General features: G+C 35.0%; 1 protein-coding gene across 1 annotated transcript; it reads right to left on the reverse strand.

Annotated features, from left to right (window-relative positions):
- Positions 1-14,251: 14,251 nt before the first annotated feature.
- LOC120155627 (zeatin O-glucosyltransferase-like) lies at positions 14,252-15,834 on the reverse strand. The gene has a single exon (XM_039167135.1). The coding sequence runs from the start codon at positions 15,732-15,734 to the stop codon at positions 14,367-14,369; it is 1,368 nt and encodes a 455-aa protein (XP_039023066.1). The 5' UTR covers positions 15,735-15,834; the 3' UTR covers positions 14,252-14,366.
- Positions 15,835-16,614: the final 780 nt, after the last annotated feature.

Raw genomic sequence — 16,614 nt, forward strand, 5'->3', positions numbered from 1 at the left:
AATTTTCATATATCCTATAATGTGATATCTTAAATGTTTTCATTTTTTTAATCAAGTTTAAACTAGCTTTGTAATATATTTTACAATTTAAAATAAAAAATTGTTCAAAAGTCAAAGATAGGTGGTGCATAAATGCACCGAAAGTAGCTGGAAATTTGGCACCGAAAAGTAGATTGAAAATGTTGAGTTTTGAAATGGTAAAATTGTTGGATATATGAACTGCAAAACTATACCGTTAGTATTGACTGGAAATATAAACAGTAATTAAAAGGAACAAATTCGTAAACCGTGTTGTGGTAAAAACCAATGCCTTAGAAACGAATTCGCCCCGATGTGTGTAATCGCTGCAGTAGGCGGACCGTCCCCCGAGGTTAACACGGTTGCTCCGAATTCCGTACACCCGAAACCGGAGTGGATTGCTGGTGGTATTGCTCTTCTGATTGGAAAGCACTCAGAGAGATCTCACAGAGAGAACTGTAGAAAACACTTTTGTAAGTGAATTGTGAATGTTTGAGAGTGAGTTGAGAAGCAGAAAATAACCCTCTATTTATAGGCTAGAAATAGGGTTAAAATCGTCCATAAAATTTCAGGATTAAATCTCTTCTTTTGTAACAGTTGAAACTTCTAGATGAACCTGACTCAAAAATAATCCAGGTTCATTCCATCATTGTTCAGCTGTTATAACTCCCGAAATTATATCATGTAACCCATGTAATTAAATCAAATAACTCCTGTAACTCATGATATTAACAGCTTGTCTCCTCTGTACAAAGCTGGAAATCAGTCCAGATACATCTTAACATTTTTTATTTAATTTAGGAAAAGCTGTTTAACTTCTGATAACTCTCATAAACCAGCTGTTATCATTTGAAATTAAACAGTCCTCAGCAGCCTATAAATATCAGTTGAAATCTTTCACATTTTTCCATTTGTTTATTTCAAAGAGAAATTCCTCAAGAATTTTATCTAAAAAGATAGTATCCGCGTGGACGTGTCGAAGACACGTATTACCACGACCACGAGCCGAGCCGAGCCGAGACAGACAGACGGCGGCGGCGATGCGCGAGAGTCCCCCTTGTTCTCTATCACTCAACAAGGAAGTGGGAAAGCCAAGCCTTAAATACCATTCCCAATAGTATTTCCAATACTATGTGGGATTGAGCATTACCAACATTCCCCCACTAATGCGAAAGAAATCTTCTGAAACTCGAAAACAAACTTTCCAGAAGAGCAATAGCGAGATTAGTTGCTTAAGCACTAGTGAACGTATCTAGAACTAGTACATAGTGATGATGAGCAATCCTTCTCTTAGATAAGTGAAACTAGTTTGGAACTTTCTAAGATCAGGGTAAACTCATAACACACAACTAACCCCTTCATCCACCTGAGTCCCCGATGTGTAAGATATATATATACAAAGTATATATTTGGCCATCTTACCTCAGGATTCTAGTAAGTGTGCTAGAAAAATGGCCCAACATTTTTCATAGAAGGCGGCTAACCCTTCTCACTTACATAGGTTATTTCATCAAGTTTATCTCAACATAAACCACCCTTTAAAAAGGGATATGAAATAATTAAGAGTTTTATAATAGCTCAACCTCACAAAGGGTATGATGACTTTCTTCAAGTTCATTATTAATGAACCACCCAAACTCTGGGTTAAGAAGTCATTAAGAATAAATATTCAACCTCATTTATCGGTAAATTTAGTAAGTCCTTCTCACTAGAACCATCCAAATACTTGGATTTGAATTTATTAAGAGTTTAACAAACTCAACCTTTCTGTAAGTAAGTTCATCATTTCCTACCCACTCACTCTGGGTTATGAACTTATTAAGAATATATATATTCAGCCAAAATCGGTAAATTCATCAAGTCTTTCTCACTAAGACCACCCAAAGCCTGGGCTATGAATTTATTAAGAGCACTTAAGCTCATCCTGGGCATGCACATTATTCGTCATATGGATAGGCAGTAGGGCTGAGCAACGAAATCAAGAAAACTGAGAAACCGACACGAACCGAGTAAAATGGTTCGGTTCGGTTTGGCTTTAAACGGTTCGATTTTCGGTTCGGTTTAAAGGCTTCATTTTTTTGATTCGGTTCGGTTCGGGTTTTCCATATGGAACCCATTTGTTCCATATTGAACCGAATAGGCAATTTTTGTAAAAAAAATTATAGTTTCAAGTGATTTTTTTTATTGAAAACCGATAAACCGAACTGAATCGAAAAACCCGAACCGTTAAAAAACCTGAACCGAACCAAAAAAACTGGTTTCGGTTTTTTCGGGTTTTTAACTATTCGGTTTCGGTTTCGGTTTAAATATTAAAAACCTGTTTATTTCGGTTCAGTTTTTGGTAAAAAAACCGAACCGAACCAAACCGAATACACCCCTAATAGGCAGTAGGAATGTGCATTATGAGTCTTTCCATGGTTTCGTTTGACCACATGGAACTTAGATAACTAAGTTGGGTATCCACCATGAATTCCTCAACCAATGGGCTTTAGACCCATCCCCCTCGACGAATCTAGGACCAGCTTCCAACTTAACCCTTTGGTAAGTGGATCTGCTAGGTTCCTTTCCGACTTCACATACTCTAAAGAGAGCACTCCATTCTTTATTAAGTGTCTAACAGATTCATGTATTATGCGAATGTGTCTTTTCTTACCATTGTAAACTTGGTTCTTAGCCACACATATCGCAACTTGTGAATCACACAATAATGAAACTGGAGGAGTCGGTCTTCCCCACAACGGAATATCTGCTAACAAACTTCTAAGCCACTCGGCTTCTTGCCCAACTAGGTCAAGAGCTATAAACTCTGACTCCATAGTAGAACGAGCAATACAAGTCTGTTTTGATGATTTCCACGAGATTGCTGCTCCACCCAAAGTAAAAACATACCCGCTCGTAGAGCTTACCTCATCATTATCAGAAACCCAGTTTGGGAAACGCTACTTCCTTTATTTTTAACTAAATATATGCTAGGGTCATAAGGAGTTCGAACATAGACGACATCAAAACTGTCAAATTGCTTTAGCACTTTCTCTATATAATGTGCTTGACATAAAGAAAATCCCTTCTCAGTTTTGGTAACTTTGACTCCTAAGATTACATCTACTTCTCCCAAATCTGTCATCTCAAACTTAGTGGATAAGAAATTTTTAACTTTGTTAATGGACTCAATGTTAGAAATGAAAATCAACATGTCATCAATATAAAGACTTATGATAACACATTCAGTGTCAAACATCTTCGAATACACACAAGCATTCGAACCATTCACAACAAAACCAAAACTAAGAATAGTTTTATGAAATTTCTCATACCACTGTTTAGGAGCCTGCTTAAGTCCATAGAGTGACTTTTTGAGTCTACAGACTTTGCCTTCCATACCAGGTGCTTCAAAACCTAGTGGATGCTCCATGTAAATCTCCTCATCTAGATCTCCATTCAAGAAAGCAGTCTTAACATCCATTTGATGTACCTACAACTTATGAATAGAGGCTAGTGCAAATAATGCACGAATCATTGAGATTTTTGTAACGGGAGAATATGTATCAAAGTAGTCTAAACTAAACCTTTGAGTGAACCCTTTGACGACTAACCTTGCCTTGTATCGCTGAATCAAACCATCTGGCCTTAGTTTTTTCCGGAAGACCCATTTGTTGGAGATTGGTTTGAATCCCTTAGGCAAGTCAACTAATTCCCAAGTATGATTAGACATTATCGATTCTAGTTCATCATTAACAACGCTTTTCCAAAAACTAGCATCGATAGATCTTATAGCTTCTTCAAAAGTTTTAGGATCCTCATCTAATAAAAAAATTTGAGCTATAGGATCTGAAATAGAGTCTAAATCATTTATCTTAGAAATAAAGAAAGTAATAAAGTCTGGTCCAAAAGAGGTTTCAACTCTTTGCCTTTTACTTATTCTAGGCTCGAAATCAATTTGTTCAAAAGACCTAGCAGGATTACTAGAAGAAATGGATGGAATATATTCTATTTGTGTTTCAATATTCATTCTCGATTCCTTTAAAGGAAAAGTATTTTCAAAGAAAACAACATCCCTTCACTCACAAATAGAATAATCTTGTAAAAGCATGAATCTGTATACAACACTATTCGTAGCATACCCTATAAACACTGCATCAACAGTTTTAGGTCCGATGGTGGACTTCTTAAAGTCTGGAAAACCCACTTTAGTCAGACACCCCCACACTTTCAGATATTGTAAATTAGGAGTGTATCATTTCCACAATTCATATGGGTAGAATCTAATTTCTTATGAGGAACTCGGTTCAAGATATGAGTTGACGATAGAATGGCTTCCCCCCACATGTTATCAGATAACCCTAAACTTATTAGTAAAGAATTCATCATCTCTTTTAAAGTTCTATTTTTCCTTTCGGCTATACTATTCTGTTGAGGAAAATAGGGGGTTGAAGTTTCATGAATTATGCCATTCTTTTCACAAATATCTTTTAAGAAATTAGATCCATATTCACCACCTCTATCAGATCTAACCCGTTTGATTCTCCTATCTAACTGATTTTCTATTTCTGCCTTATAAATAAGAAAGAAGTTTTCAGCTTCATCTTTAGTTCTTAAGAGATAAACTTTTGTATATCTTGAATAATCATCTACAAAAGTTATGTAGTAGTATTTTCCTCCTTTACTTTCAGTGTTTTTAAAATCTGCTAGATCAGTATGAATGAGATCTAACAGTTCAGTCTTTCTATTAGAAACAGTCTTAAAGTGAGGTCTAGTATGCTTAGCTTTTACACAAATCTCACATTTGTTAAAGCTAGTTGTGTCTAGTTTAGGCAGAACATTCATATTCATTAATTTCTTTAAAGCATGAATATTCACATGTCCTAATCTAGCATGCCACATATCAATGGATTCAACAATATAAGCAGAAGTGGTAGCTTTATTTTCATTAAATTGAGTTTCTATGACAAATAAACCATTGCTTAAAAACCCTTTCCCCACATAATCACCATTTCGGGAAAGTACAAGTTTATATGCCTCAAAAACTAACTTAATGCCTGCCTTATTCAGAAGCCCACCACTTATCAAATTTCTACACAAGGCATGTACATACAGAATATTATTTAAAGCCAGAGTTTTACCAAAAGTCAGCTTGAGTAAAACCTTGCCTTTGCCTAGCACTTCAGAACTGCTAGAGTTCCCCATGTACACACGTTCACCAGTGTTCCCATCCTTGAACTCGGTGAAAAACTCATTCCTTGCGCATAAATGCTTCGAAGCGCTAGTGTCAACTACCCATTTTGAACTGTTCTCCACCAGATTAACTTCTAAGACCATCGCAGCAATGATCTCATCATCTTCTTCTATAACGTGCATCTGTGGCTTGTTGTCATTCTGGCGGTCTGAGCGGTGTTGGCATTGGTAAGCTTTGTGGTCGGGTAAACCGCATACATAACACTTGAACGTCTTCCCTTCCGGTTTGGCCTTTCCTGACTTCTTGAAGTTGGTAGCCTTCTGTGGTTTCGTCTTCTTGTCTTGATTCCCACGTTTCATGATCTTCTTAAATTTAGACTCAACCAAGTTAGCTTTAAAAGATAAATTACTCATAGAATTAGTAAGCTTATCTTTTAAACGGTTGGCTTCTTCAATCTTTATATGGCCCACAAGTTCTTCAAGCAAAATGTCTCTCTTCTTATGCTTAAGAGAGTTGCGGTAGTCGGACCAGGACTTGGGCAACTTCTCAATGAGTACATTGGCTTGCAGCACCTCACACATTTGCATCCCTTCAGCGATGATGTCAGCGACTAAGTTCTCATAGTCATGGACTTGATCCATTATTGACTTGCCGTCTGTCATCTGGAATTTGAGCCATTCGTCACCAACGTACTTCTTGATGCCCGCATCGTCCGCACCATACTTTTTGTCTAGAGTGTCTGATATTGCCTTGGCACTCCTTTCTCTAAGGAACATATCAAATAGTTTATTTGACATGTGGCTGAGCAGATGTCCTCGCATTGTCTTGTTATCTTTCTCGTATTTCTCGTAGGTAGCGAGAGAGACGGCGGCGGTTGCTAAGGCATCATCATTGAGGACCACATCCGCATCATTACCGGCAGCTGGGGGTTGGCGGCATGGAAGGTGGTGGCTTGAGCAGCACGTAGTCAAGATCAAGCTGCTCGAAGAATATCAGGATTCTTTGGGACCACCTTCTATAATTCTTTCCATCAAGTGCATCGAGCTTGGAAAGATCGGGGATTAGTTTGCTCAAAGGTGTTGTCATGATTGCAGTATATGGAATTCGTTTCTAAATTGTTGGATATATGAACTGCAAAACTACACCGTTAGTATTGACTGGAAATATAAATAGTAATTAAAAAGAACAAATTCGTAAACCGTGTCATGGTAAAAACCACTGCCTTATAAACGAATTCGCCCCGAATTCTGTACACCCGAAACCGGAGTGGACTGTTGGTGGTATTGCTCTTCTGATTGGAAAGCACTCAGAGAGATATCATAGAGAGAACTGTAGAAAACACTTTTTTAACTGAATTGTGAATGTTTGAGAGTGAGTTGAGAAGCTGAATATAACCCTCTATTTATAGGCTAGAAATAGGGTTAAAATCGTCTTTAAAATTTTAGGATTAAATCTATTCTTTTGTAACAGCTGAAACGTCTAGATGAACCTGACTCAAAAAATAATCCAGGTTCATTGCATCATTGTTCAGCTGTTCTAACTCCCGAAATTATATCATGTAACCCATGGAATTAAATCAAATAACTCCTGTAACTCCTGATATTAACAACTTGTCTCCTCTGTACAAAGCTGGAAATCAGTCCAGATACATCTTAACATTTTTGATTTAATTTAGGAAAAGTTGTTTAATTTCTGATAACTCTCATAAACCAGCTGTTATCATTTGAAATTAAACAGTCCTCAGCAGTCTATAAATATCAGTTGAAATCTTTCACATTTTTCCATTTGTTTCTTTCAAAGAGAAATTCCTCAAGAATTTTCTCTAAAAAGATAGTATCCGTGCGGACGTGTCGAAGACACGTATTACCACGACCACGACCACGAGCCGAGTCGAGTCGAGCCGACCCGTGTCGTGTCGTGCCGAGACGAGACGGACGGACGGCGGCGGCGGTGCGCGAGAGTCCCCCTTGTTCTCTATCACTCAACAAGAAAATGGGAAAGCCAAGCCTTAAATACCATTCCCAATAGTGTTTCCAATACTATGTTGGATTGAGCATTACCAACAAAATTCACAAACTTTAGCCCCTAGACTTTAGGGTATTTATAAGATTAATCCTTAAGCTTCAACTATAAATACCCTAGCTCATTTAGCTTCAAAACCATCCCAAATCATTCTAGCTTTCTCTCAAAACTAGAGAATTTAGAGAGTTTTCTTGAGAGTTGTTTTCAACTTTTTACCAAGAGAGAATTGTTATTGTTTTCTCCTTGTTAGAACAAGAGAAGTTATAATTCCTATTTTCTCACAGTGAAATTCTTCTACCGTTACCCGTAGTTTTTACCCTATATTATTTAGGGGTTTTCCATGTACATTTTGTGTCTTCTTTATCTTCATTTTTTTATTTTCTCAAATTATCAGTTGTGATTTTTCTCTATTCGATAGCCGTATTCCACAATAATTGGCATCAGAGCCAGATTTGAGTGTGTAATATCTACTTATTGTCTTTGTGGTTGCCACCAAAAGATGGATCCTCCAACATAAGAAAGTAAGAAGGTATTACCCATTCTTTGAAGGTTCTAGAGAACTATTCACGATAGTGAAATAGTGGGAGTTATCCATATTAGAAGCTATGACAACGAAATTTGATATTGAAAAGTTCAATGGGAGAAATTTCTCATTGTGGAAATTGAAGATGAAGACCATCCTGAGGAGATGAAGTATTGTCAACCATTGAGGAGAAGAAGACAACTAAGGAGATATGGGATAAAAAAATCCAGGAAATGCAAATTCTTGGGGTATGTTGATGGAGTAAAGGGGTATCGTATGTGGGATCCTATTGCCCGTAAAGTGGTCATCGGTAGGGATGTTATCTTTGTAGAAGATAAACTGCGAAGAAAAAGAAGACGATGATAGCGCTGAAAAGTCAGAGCCTACATAGATACATGTGGAAAAGGAGTTTGAACAATGAGATTTTTCTGAAGCAGAACCAGCACATGATGAACAAGAACCAGAGAGTTTTAAGCTCCAACAACTCATCAATCAGATCGTGTGAGAATACGTCCTAATTGTCACTCATATTATGTTATAAAAGGTAGTATTGCATACTGCCTTTTAACAGAGGACGATGAGCCATCAATATTCCAGGAGGCAATAAATAGCTCAGATGCTTCACTATGGATGATGGCGATGCAAGAAGAAATTGAAGCCCTTCATAAAAATAATACATGGGACCTTGTGCCACTACCACAAGGAAGGAAGCCAATTGGTAACAAATGGGTCTTCAAAATCAAGCGAAATGGTGACGATCAAGTAGAGAGGTATCGTGCAAGACTGGTGGTCAAAGGATATGCTCAAAAAGAAGGTATTGATTTCAATGAAATATTTTCTCCTATGGTTCGACTAACAAAAGTTCGAGTAGTCTTGGCAATGTGTGCTACATTGAACTTACATCTAGAGCAACTAGATGTTAAACCAGCTTTTCTTCATGGAAATCTTGAAGAAGAGATTTATATGCTCCAACCTGAAGGTTTTGAAGAAAAAGAAAAGAAGAACTTGATTTGCAGGTTGAACAAATCTCTGTATGGTCTAAAGTAGGCATCAAGGTGTTGGTATAAGAGATTTGATTCCTTCATTATGTGCCATGAATACAACAAACTTAACGCAGACCCTTGTGCTTATTTAAAGAGGTTTGGTGATAACGATTTTGTTATATTGCTGTTGTATGTGGATGCCATGTTGGTTGCAGGACCCAACAAAGATCATATTAAAGAATTGAAGGCACAACTGACTAGGGAATTTGAAATGAAGGACTTGGGATCAACAAACAAGATTCTAGGGATGTAAATTCACCGAGACAGAAGTAATAGGAATATTTGGCTTTCACAAAAGAATTACTTGAAGAAGATCTTGTCACGATTCAACATGCAAGATTGTAAGCCAATTTCTACCCCTCTTCCTATTAACTTCAAATTATCCTCCAATATGAGTCCTAGCAGTGAAGAAGAGATGATGGAGATGTCTCGAGTACCGTATGCATCAGTAGTGGGAAGTTTAACGTTCGTTATGATATGCACAAGACCATACATTGCACAAGCAATGGGAGTGGTTAGTCGGTACATGGAGAATACATGCAAAGAGCATTGGAATATAGTAAAGAGGATCCTGAGATACATCAAAGGGACCTCAAATGTTGCATTATGTTACGGAGGATCAAACTTACTCATCAATAGGTATGTAGATTCTGACTATGCAGTGGATTTGGATTAAAGCAAATCTACTACAAGATATGTAGAAATGATCATCCAGCTCAGTTGGTAGAGCACAAGGTTCTTAACTTTGAGGTCGTGGGATCGAGTCCCATGGAGGGCATTTCATAATTCGGAGGTCTCCTACGAAAGCTGCTCTCACCTAGTGTTGGGGCAGCCTACTATATTACCTCCCCCTTACCCCATTACATATGGGAACAAGGGACAACCATTTTTTTTTACTACAAGATATGTATTCAAAAATTACAGGTGGAGCTGTAAGTTGGGTTTCAAAATTGCAGTCAGTTGTGGCTACATCCACAACAGAGGCAAAATATGTAGCAGCTACACAAGCCAATAAAGAAGCAATTGGGTTGAAGATGTTATAGGAGGAGCTTGGGCACAATCAAGAGTATGTCTATCTGTTTTGTCAGTCAAAGCGCCTTGCATCTAGCAAGGAATCCAACATTTCATTCAAAGACAAAGCACATACAAGTTAAGTACCATTTCATTCGTGAAAAGGTGGAAGAAGGGACGGTAGATATGCAGAAAATCCATAACAAAGACAACATAGCAGATTTCATGACGAAGACGATCAATGCTGATAAATTTACTTGGTGTCGATCCTCTTGTGGTCTGTCAGAAACGTAAGCAACATGAAGGTACAATGTAGAAAGAATGGTGTGAAGATATGATTGTTCCAATCAAATCTTCAAGTGGGAGATTATTGAAAAGTCAAAGATAGGTGGTGCATAAATGCACCGAAAGTAGCTAGAAATTTGGCACCGAAAAGTAGCTTGAAAATGTTGAATTTTGAAATGGTAAAATCACAAACTTTAGTCTCTAGACTTTAGGGTATTTATAAGATTAGTCTTTAAGCTTCAACTATAAATACAGTAGCTCATTTAGCTTCAAAACCATCCTAAATCATTCTAGCTTTCTCCCAATACTAGAGAATTTAGAGAGTTTTCTTGAGAGTTGATTTCTCCTTTTTATCAAGAGAGAATTGTTATTATTTTCTCCTTGTTAGATCGACAAAAGTTGTAATTCCTATTTTCTCATAGTGAAATTCTTCTACCGTTGCCCGTGGTTTTTACCCTATATTATTTAAGGGTTTTTCACGTAAATTTTGTGTCTTCTTTATCTTCATTTTTTTTATTTTCTCAAATTATCAGTTGCGATTTTGCTCTATCCGATAGTCGTATTCCGCAACAAAAATATGTTATATTAATATTTAATTAAGATAAACATAATTAAATAAATTTGTGCTTAAACCCAACATTTTAGACCTCAACCTCGAAATAATTACGTTCATTTTCTACACTCACCTTTGAAACTGAGTAATGTATATCCTTTTCCATACATGATAATCATTTTACTCTCTACATACATAATTACTTCTCAAAAACTTCTTAATCATATACCACATATTTTATGTAATATTGATCGAATAAATTGACAAAGTTTAATATTTTATGTAATATTATAATTATTATACTAGTTTAATTTTTTTCTTTTATTCCAAGATCATTTAAGTTTGATTGTACATCTTTCTTTAAACTTCTTAATCATATACCACATTTTTTATTTTATATAAGTAATTTTGGACGTGGGACAATTTTACGATATGAATGCCATAACACATATATAAATTAGGGTAAATTATGTATTTAATCATTCACTTATCATTTTAGTTTCATTTTAATCATTTAATTATTTTTTTTTAAATCATACTTAACGTTAAGTTTTGATTCTGTTTTAATCAATCTTCATTTAAAAATTATATTGAATTCATTAATCGATTATATATTATAAAAATTTATTATGAATATAATTTTTTATATTTAATTTGGACCATTTATAATATCAATATTTTAATATAATCAATTCCTTATTTTGTGTCGAGCAACTGATAATTAATATCATTTGATATTTAATGCCCTTACATGTCTTCCGAAAATTTCAAATTCATCTTCGACTTTTACCCGTTCTCTCTCTCTATATATATATATATTTAATGCTGTCGGGGTTGATCTGATCCAAGAAAGAATAATTTAGTACATATACGAAATAAAGTGTAATTAGTGCGTTATTATAACTTTTTAAATTTAGGTAAGATGCTTTACATTAATATTAATATATGAAAACAAATTGACTATTATATTAATTAAAATAATTTTTCATATTCTAAAAATTAAAATGAATTGATTTTAGAAATATCAATAAAACCTCAAAGAAATAGGTAATATTTTCATCCTCTTTCAAATTAAATCATATAAAAAATTAAAAAATTAATTGAAAATAAGTATTATTAATTTATATACTAAAATATGAAGAAAAAATTAACACTTCTACCAAACCTACACGTTACTCATTAATCAATGAAGAAGATAGGTAGATCATTGCCTTGAGCGATTAAATACATTTTAAGATTTTTTTAACCTGAAAATGTCATTTATTTTGGGTCTTTACTCTTGACAAGTGGGTGGCATGTGGATGTATAAATTCCAGAAAAGAATAATTTTAATTGAATTTTATATTTATATAAATTTCATTTTAACTCATATATTTATATATGTTTAGTGACACCAATTAATATGATATTTAATAAAAATAATTTAAATGTGAATTCTTTTAGATTAATAATAAATAATTTCTAATACCATACCATACAAGATCCAGATATTTTTCTTGTTCTTTTTCTGCCTAGTAATTGTGAATTCGGACTGGGTTTTTGTAAGCCTTCAACTGTATGTTTGGAGGAATGCCTCTTTAGGCTTTAATGGTAGTTCTAATCCATATATAATTAGGGGGAATTTAGAAATGATTTTTAGGATGGGTACATAGTGAAGTTACATATAATAAACGTTAATAAAATATTAAGATAAATGTCATCAATAAAATAGATAATTAATATAAAAAATTCAGATACTTGGACAAAACTTAAATCTACCAAACTATACAACACTGATTCAACGAAGACAAAACGTCAAATATTTGACATCCAAATTTGATTATTTCACCCTAAATCTAAATATTAGCTAATTCTATTCTTTTAGAATCGAAATTTATTAGCATTTGGGTCAATAGAGAGAGAGAGAGAGAAAGATATTATAATTTTTCCACCAATTATATTAGTTTAATTATATTTTTATTATTATTTTAGTTTTAGTTTTAGTTTTATATTTTCTTACCATTTTTACCAAAAATACATATATAGTAAAGTTTCCAATTGGTAGGTAAATAATCAAAACAATACAGGATAAGCATTATTAAGTTTTCCATCTATTAGTGGAAGCTTATTAGAGATGATAATTTAATTATTAAAAAGGGTAGTTTGCCAAATACCTCTCCATAAATACTAATCTTTTCTTATCGTGTAAATAAGGAAGCCAGGAGTTGCAATTTGAATGCGATATGTATAAATAATAAATCCTTTGTCTGGTCCCAAAGACATCATGTAATAATATTGGTTTTAGCTACCTGCATGTATATATTTAGAAATATAAGCAAAATTTTTCCCAAAGAGGAAAAGTTTCCACTGCATACCATACTAATTAAAGGGAAATCTACTTAAGATACTATTGAATTTAGTTTGTTGATTCATTTATACCACTGAACTTTTAATTTTATCAATTATAACACAGAATTTTAGTTTTATATTCAATTATACCACTCCACAGTTGAGTCATTAACTCGACGATGATATGACTAACGGTTACTAACGTGGCACGCTGCACCAAAACGACGTTATTTTAGTGTGACAGTTTTTATGCCTAAATCGAAGTTACTTTTGACATTGAACTTTAGGGTCTATAGATTTTGTCACTGAACTTTTAAACCCTTTACTTTTTGGCACTACACTTTCTAACAGCCACCGATAGTCAATCATCGTCCGTCAATGATCATCTTTCACATCAAAATTGGTATCAAAATGTTTGTATTTCACTCTTCATTCTTCTCATATGATTAGTTTTCCATGAAACCTAATCAAAGTCGACGAATTTAATATATATGTGTGTGTGTGTTTATGTTTTGATATTTTCTTAGATTTACAGGACTTGACATGCTTGTTCGAAAATTTGAATAGTGAAAAACATTATTCGGAGAAGACGAACAACATACCTCAAAATTAGCCTCATCGAATTACCATTGAAAGAGATCAGATTATTAATTCGTCAAACTTTAAAATGAATTTTTATTGATTCTGAGTAAGTTTCGTGAAAAATCAATTCTAGGTGAAGAAAGAAAAGTGAAACATGAACATTTTACTATCGATCTTGCCGTGAAATATGATAGATGATGGGTGGTGTTTGGCTTCCAATGACATCCGAAAAATGTAGTACCATTAAAAGTTCAATAGCAAAATCGATACACGCCTAAATTTCCGTGTCTAAAATGTTAAGCATAAAAAAGTTACACAAAACAACATTGTTTTTGTGTGACAAGCCACATTAGCAGCCGATGGTCATATAATCATCTAGTTACTGACTTAACGGTGGAGTCATATAATTGAATATAAAACTAAAGTTTAATGTTATAATTGACAAAACTGAAAGTCCGATGGTATAAACGAATCAAATGACAAAGTTTAGTGACATCTAAGTAATTTTTCCTTAATTAAACTAATTTATATTTTTTTCACTTATTCTTCCCTCTAACCTGGATTTACTTTTATTTGATTTCATAATTTTAAATTATTTGAAATAATTATAAAATAATATTTATTAATTTTTTATTATTGATAATGTTTATACCAACACTATAAATACAATTATTTAAATCAAAATTTTGAAAATAAAATAAATTTTTCTTTTATATCATTCTATATTATCATAGACTTTAAAGGAAATAAATTTTGTTCATAGAATATGATATGGTCGAAGGGAAGTATTCATACGGTGGCAGTGCTTTGGTTATAATAATGATAAACCTACCTAATGATACGAGTAATGAAGGAGTCCCACTCCTTAGAAACTTCACCTTCACCCACCGACTGCCGCACCCCGACGCGTAGTTCGGCCGCCCTCTTCCTTACCTCATCTCCTTCCTTTGAAGTCATCAAACATCTCACGGCGTCTTCAACTACGGCCGCCGTCGCTGTCTCATCTCGGTGTGCCCAGTCCTTAACGGTAATGCCAACTTTGAGCAGCTTTGTAATTAGCACCGCGTTTCTCGGTTGATCCGAGTGCATAGGCCATGCTCCGATGGGTACTCCCATGGTGATGCTTTCCATGCATGAATTCCACCCACAGTGGCTCACAAAACCACCTACGGCAGGGTGGGCTAAAATCTCAAGCTGCGGTGCCCAGTCTCGAATCACCAATCCTTTCTCTTTCACTGAATCAACGTACCCGTGTGGAAGCTCTGGGCTTCTAACTTCTCCATTGAAAACATCGCATTTGTCTGCATCTCTCAATACCCAAATGAACGCTTGTTCGCTTCTTCTCAAACCGATCGCTAGCTCTTGGATTTGTTCATCTTCCATGCTGGTCGTCGTCCCGAATGATACATAAAGAACAGAGTTTATAGCCTGTTTGTCGAGCCATTCCAGACAGTGGTGTCGGTTACCGGAACTGTCTTTCTCCGGTACTCTCAACGGATTCAATGGTCCTAAAGCCCAATGTTGTTTTGCTCTGATAGTTTCAAGCAACCCGAGATAAGTACCTTCGATCACTTTGCTTGTGTTAGATATACTCCCGACATTGACGTTCAGATATTTGTGTTGCACGGAAATGAACTCGGAGAAATCTTCAGTGAAACATCCGTCAAGAGAAGGAACGTCAGGCATTTCTACATTAAACTGTGGCTTCCCCATTGATTCCCACATGTAAAAGAAGAGAGTAAAAGCGGAAACGGTGTGGAAAGCGTACGACTCTGAGTTAGGGACCGATGGAGCATCTTGAACAACGGATCCCATCATCGAGTCGTGGATGACGATGACCCTCCTCGCTTGGGAAGAAAGTGTGCGCAACAGTTCACCGACGGGCTCACGAAGATGCGAGCAGGCATCGAAACATGGCTGGAGATGGGAAGGGAACTGGATTCCGGCGTGGGGGTTCGGAGGAGGGGAAGAAAACGGCGGGACTTGAAAGTCATGGAAATGGAAACCGGCGACGGCAACGGGATCCCAACCGTGGACTCTGACATTCGCCTGACGGTTGTGCGTGGATAAACTGACATAATGGACCGGAATGCCATAGGAGAGGATGATCCGAGAGAGGTGAAGCAGCTGATTCAAATGACCTTGTGCTGGAAACGGCACAATCACCACAGTCACTGAATTTTCTTGGTTCGACATTTTACAAAAGGATCAAAGCCTCTTCCAAATGCTAATCCTTTGAAGAAAATATGGATCAATCTAGCTTTGTGTTGGGGTTAGATATGAGCAACCATGTGATGTCGTGAGCATTTTTTGTTCATAGAAAAGGAAGAAATAAAGAATGGAAAAAGAAACTGAAAGTGACAATTCACTTTCTCTGCCCGATTTGTGTCAGCCATTAACTGCGTGAATTCCATGGTGTAACGAAAACGCCACCTTAAATTCCTTGGCATGAATTTTTTTTTTTATTGTTGAATTATTTTTTTATATTGCAGTCTTAAGTAGAAAAAGAACACAATCTTTGGCAAAAGTTATCCAATGCTGACTCATTTTTAAGGTAACTTTTACAATTCGACCCACTGTTAAAATATTATTTTAAATCGTAATTTCCATGATTTTTTTAAACAGATAATCTAAGAGAGCATTCGATCGAGTCAAGTCAAGTCGTGTAAAAGATTTTGAATTATTCAAGTTGATGAGTCTTATTTTATTACTTAAACTTGACTTGAAATTTTTTCGAGTCGAGCTGATTTTTCGAGTTTTTATTAAAATTTAATCGTAAATATTTATAATATTATAATATTATTTTATTCCAATTTTAATGACTTTCTATAACCATATATACAATATAGAAATATTTTTCATATTTTGTTTCATATATGATATACATATATCATACAAAGTCGAAAGACTCGACTCAAATTTGAAAATCAATCCATTAATTACTAAAAATTTTGAGTTATTCGAGTTGTATTTTACAACTCGATTTGAACTTTAATTTTTTTAAATCGAATCAAGTTTATAAAATTATAATTTAAAATCAATTTAAATCAAGTTTTTTCAAATTAAATAAAAAATT

This window comes from Hibiscus syriacus, unplaced genomic scaffold (genome assembly GCF_006381635.1).
Source record: "Hibiscus syriacus cultivar Baekdansim isolate YM2019G1 unplaced genomic scaffold, ASM638163v2 tig00111199_pilon, whole genome shotgun sequence".
Classification (NCBI taxonomy): domain Eukaryota; kingdom Viridiplantae; phylum Streptophyta; class Magnoliopsida; order Malvales; family Malvaceae; genus Hibiscus; species Hibiscus syriacus.

What these genes read in the sequence shown, in the direction of transcription:
- LOC120155627 (XM_039167135.1), bottom strand. Translation starts at nt 15,734, where the DNA reads ATGTCGAACCAAGAAAATTCAGTGACTGTGGTGATTGTGCCGTTTCCA.